Below are 5000 nucleotides of genomic sequence, written 5' to 3' on the forward strand. Positions count from 1 at the left end.
TACGTGATATCTTTTCTTGGTTTGAAAAATTGATCATCATTGTCACATTTATGACATTGTATTGATCGTTATCGTTTCCTTTAATAGTTTTTTGTATTTTTACATTTTTCTATGTTAAAAGTAATACTAATAACTTTTTTTAAAAACACTGTTAATAAAAAACCCTGAGAAACATGCGAAAAGAAAAGCTTTCTGTTTCCCTAATAAAAAAAGTTTCCAAGCCAGACGGCCAGTTTTGCATGGGGTTGCAGCCCCAAAGGTACTGGGGCTGCAACCCTATCAACTTCGCCTTAAAACGGTACTACACATAATTGAAAATAGCATGAAAACTGAAAAACTTTAAAAGAATTTTTTATATTTATTTTTATTTAAAAAAAATTTCCTTGTCAGCCTAGTTCAGTTCTTTGGTAACAAATCATATGGGGCCGTTCATAAATGATGTCAATAATTTTTCCTGGTTTTCCGACCCCCTCTCCCCATCGTTACCCCATCATTTAATTTTTTTTAATGCTAATTTTTAAATCTGTTTATAGATAAAGTAAAGAAAAACTTGACATCGTTTTGGTCTCTATACTCTCCTCCCGAGTGTCAATTATTTAAAATCATTTTAACACCCTTTGGTATTTTAGATTTTGTTGACGGCTCGCTTTTTTTAAATGTAATAACAACAAAATATTTAAAAAGATTAAAAACAAAAAGGATCGAGTAAACCAATAAAAATTATTACTTATTACCTTGAATCTGTAAGTGAATGTTTGGCCAGCAGAAATAGGACATTGAGATGTCCATCCTTCGCCATCCATAAAAGGGTCTTTTTTTTGATGCAATCCGTGCCAATGCAGGGTGGTAACATCACTTAGCAGTAGATTTTCAACGTAAATGATTAAATTTTGATGCTCGTAAACAACAATTGGTGGGCCGGGTAGTGCACCATTAATTACAATTACCATTCGGCTTTCTCCATCTGCTGAAATCACATCATCTAAGGGTATCTGCATAACAAAAATCAAAACATTAGACTTTGGTTTTGATAAATATGTCTTTATAATATATTTATAACTTTAACTATAGACCTTTTGTTGCGTTCGGCCAGGAGATTCGTTATATAGAAATAAAGAACCACCAGAAGAATAAAGTAAATCTTTCTTATATATCATTGTTAACTTCTCTTTTATCTCTAACCAGAACTCGCAATCATTCTTTTTGGGACTACATTCGTTGTATTTATAATCAAGCGGTATTTCGATTACAGTAACAAATTCGTGGATAAGCAAAATTAAAACAATTCCTTTAAACAACATCTCCGATAAAGAATTTGGAGTCAAATTTAATAATAAAGTCTCGGAGACTGTTTGTAGAAAATAATATTGAGAGGTTGGTAAAAAAACCAAAATATGAAATCCTTACTAAATAAAACAAAGCAAAATTAACTATTTTAACACGTATTGTAAATTATCATTAATTGTGCGTGTTACGTTTTGAAAAATATTTTTATGCTATTTCATGCTATTTAAATCTGTAATGACAGGATGTCAATATGTAAAATTTTGTTTGTTCTGCGACAGTTTGTACAGAAAAGAAAATCAAATACTGTTTTTATATATATTTTTATACTGTTTTTAAGTTTTTGAGTCATTACACACCTTTGTTTACTGATCAAGAGAATTATTTCATAAACAAGTTTTTTTTAATTTTATTGAAGATTTAATTCTGAACAACTTTAATTCTCAGATATACAAAAGCAAACAAATTTATTTTTAAATAAAATAAAAGTAAAAGTTTCAGTAATAATTTATAAATAATTTAAGTAGTTTATGTTTTCCATCTTGAACCGCGTGATTATTACGGTAGGGTGCAAAGTAAAATTTTAAAAACATAAAATATTCTATTAAAGAAATTCTTAAACAAATTTTTTAAATTGTTACATATTTCTGTTAAGTAAAAACAGTTTAACTGATAAGAAAAGTGAGGTGTAATCATTATTTACTTGCCATTCCATAAATCAAGTGTAATTTCCACATTTAATTTATAGAATGGCTTAGATTTAGACCATATATGGTTATGGTATTATTTGTTGTGTTAGTTATGGTAGGGTATTATAATACTTAAATTGTAAAAGTAATAAAGCTACATGTGGATTATATGTGGCAACTACCTAAGTACTGTTTACACCATAGCTAGACACGGCCGACACTAACGCTATCCTATAAATCAGGTCTGGTAAATTGAAATAACAATAGGTACATCATCAGTTTATTTACCACTTTATTTTTTTATAACACAAACAACAAATTCAAATTTGTGCATAGGTTTGTTATAATAATGTATACTCTAACAAAAATGGGAAAAAAAGTAACCTTTTTTTTTATTCAATATGATGCCCATCTAATCAATATATTCTATAGTTTATTTATAGTTTATAGATTCAACTGAACAAGGGGATGAGAAGCAACTAAAAGTTACTTTGAAGACCATGAATATTTGTAAAAGATATTTTGAACGATAAAATGAGTTACATTGCCATAACGATGTAATTCTTTTTGTCGTTCCTTATCGTTTTATTATTTTTATCATTAAAAATTACAAATAAAATTATAAATTTCAAAGTAATTTTCATTTTTGTTTCCTTAAATATTGTAGGTCAAATAAAATTAATATATACGACATTGTAATAGGATATTAAAAAGAATTGACGAAATATTTGTATGTTACGGTATAAATAGTGCCTTGTTTTATGTGTATACTCGAAAGCCTAGTGGCATACTCCCTTGTTTTATTTGTAAACAATTATAAAAATGTATTATAAATTTAAGAGTTTGTCAAGTGCCAATAAAATCATATGCAAACAAATAAAATGTCTCTATAAGACGTCCTTTGTAAAGTAAGTGCAAAAAATGTATACACATCAAATAAGGGTGTTTATTTTGGAAAGAAGTATTTTAATTAAAACTCTTATCGCATGATTTTAACTTTATTACGTCTTTCTTTATTCTTTGATTTAAAACAATATTTTACAAGGAAACTTTCTGACAGCTAGTAAAAGTATATAATAGATAATTATTTGACAGTTTTTTTTTACTTTTTTAAGATTTAAAACATATTATAATGAAGTTCAACATTTTTTATATTTAATTTGAATTTAATTGTTAATTTAAATTTAAAATCAATTTTAATATTTTTAACAATCTTATTTTACTTTAAACTTGTATACATAATGCTCTATGAAATTCCAATGACAGTTATTTTACAGTGTCTTATCTTATCTTTACCCAGTCGACACAGAACCTACTTTGGAAATTTAAGACCTCTATAGATTTTTTCGATTCGAATCTTTATTGCACATTAAAGACTTACGAAAAGCAATTATGCTCCGCTCTACATTATATAAAATATTTCTCAGTGATATATCTGGTATTTCGGCGCTTAGGTACAAAAAACAAAGAAATAGCGTGGTAAATTTGAACTGTGAACTACAGAAAATTTACTTTGGGAAAGTTAACACTCTCTCGATTTCAGATACATTTTTCTGCAAGTTAACTAAACCTTGCCTTTCAGATAAATCAGGTAATTCTAACGTATCACTTTAGTTGAAAACGATAATATCGTCTCTGGCAACTTTTTATTGACTAATATTTTTAATAAGTATTTATAAACGTTGCAATGCCATCTGGTAGTACAGACCTCATATATTCGTGTTTATTTTCTTATTTTATAGACCCAGTTAATGCATCTATCAAAAAATATATTAATTATCGCAGTATAATCAACGTAAAGAAAAAATTTAGAATGTGTACACATAGTTTCCAGCTCCGTTAAATCACACTTCTTGGTATTACAAAAATTATAAAGTCTAGTAGTATTATTAAAAAGACTAGTGGTGATGTACCAACTTCAATGGTAAACTTTTTTATTGTTTACTTTAGGGACAATCTTACAGATTCCATAAATAACAGTATTCATGATTTCACGTCATTTCACATAAAATTGGCAGATGTTATACTTGTTTTAAGAAAAACGACCTAATAGACAAGTCGAACTACTGTCCAAATAGTATTCTTCCAGCCCTTCTCTAAAGTTTTTGAAACTATTTTATATAAACAAACTATGATATTTTTTGAGCCTAGATTCGATAAAATTTTGTGTGGTTGTCGCAGAGGTTATAGTACTCAGCTTGCACTTTTTTCGTTACTTAACAAGTGACATGGATGTATTAATAATGGAGATATTGTTGGATCAATACTAATGGAGCTCTCAAAAGCAATCGACTTTATCCCGCATCACTTACTAATTGCTAAATCAGATGCCAATGGTTTTACTAAAGAAACTCTTGATATCTTATATTTGTGGTCGTAAATAAAGGGTAAGAATAGGGTCTTTGCCTCAAACTGGGTAGATATATTAGCTGGAAAGCCTCAAGGGTCAATCTCTGAACCCATTTTGTTTAAGATCTTTATAAATGATTTATTTTTATTTATTAAAGATACGGAATTTTGTAATTTTGCGGATTATAACACTATTTATTATTGTGATTATAGCATTGCGAAGGTTATTTTAAGTTCGCAAAAAGAAGCAACAAATACCATTGATTGGTTTTAGTTAAAATTTATGTTTGTTAACCCAGATAAGATCCAATTTTTTTTTTTACCTCCGATAAGGTATAACTGCTTGCTATAACAATTGATAAAGATCTAAAGTTTGTGGAACACATTAAAAGGTAATGCAGTAAAGCTAATGGTAAATGTTTTGCTATTTTCACATACAGAAAATTATTTATCTCGTGATATATGTATTTTGCTGTTTCATGCTTTTATTTTCAGGGCCGGCAATATCGGAATGAGGAGAGGGCAAGAGGGCACTGGCCTTTTTTTAAAAATTTCAATGGTGATTCTTCCCCCTCCCCCTCCCCTTTTCCACTAACAAACCCGTGTTGTTGGCCCCGCTTTTGTCTAACTTTACTTATTGTCCTCTAATTTAGATGTTTTGTTCAATAAAAGATTGAC

The 5000-nt window shown here is 28.6% G+C and overlaps 1 protein-coding gene and 1 long non-coding RNA gene across 3 annotated transcripts in view; one reads left to right on the forward strand and one right to left on the reverse strand.

Annotated features, from left to right (window-relative positions):
* LOC136087511 (uncharacterized) overlaps positions 1-1678 on the reverse strand; it is a 12887-nt gene extending 11209 nt beyond the window's left edge. For both annotated transcript variants that reach the window (XM_065810402.1, XM_065810403.1), the window contains exons 1-2: positions 1074-1678; positions 735-992 (exon numbers count right to left, since the gene is read on the reverse strand). In XM_065810402.1, the coding sequence (XP_065666474.1) occupies positions 735-992; positions 1074-1301 (486 nt within the window). In that variant the 5' untranslated portion in view covers positions 1302-1678. The remainder of the gene's footprint in view (positions 1-734; positions 993-1073) is intronic.
* A 1543-nt stretch (positions 1679-3221) lies between these two features.
* On the forward strand, positions 3222-4586 carry LOC136087210 (uncharacterized). The gene is made up of 2 exons (XR_010641630.1): positions 3222-3564; positions 3716-4586. It is a non-coding gene; the product is annotated as an uncharacterized LOC136087210 (long non-coding RNA).
* The last annotated feature ends 414 nt before the right edge of the window (positions 4587-5000 follow it).

The sequence above is a fragment of the Hydra vulgaris genome, chromosome 11 (assembly GCF_038396675.1).
Source record: "Hydra vulgaris chromosome 11, alternate assembly HydraT2T_AEP".
Taxonomy (NCBI): domain Eukaryota; kingdom Metazoa; phylum Cnidaria; class Hydrozoa; order Anthoathecata; family Hydridae; genus Hydra; species Hydra vulgaris.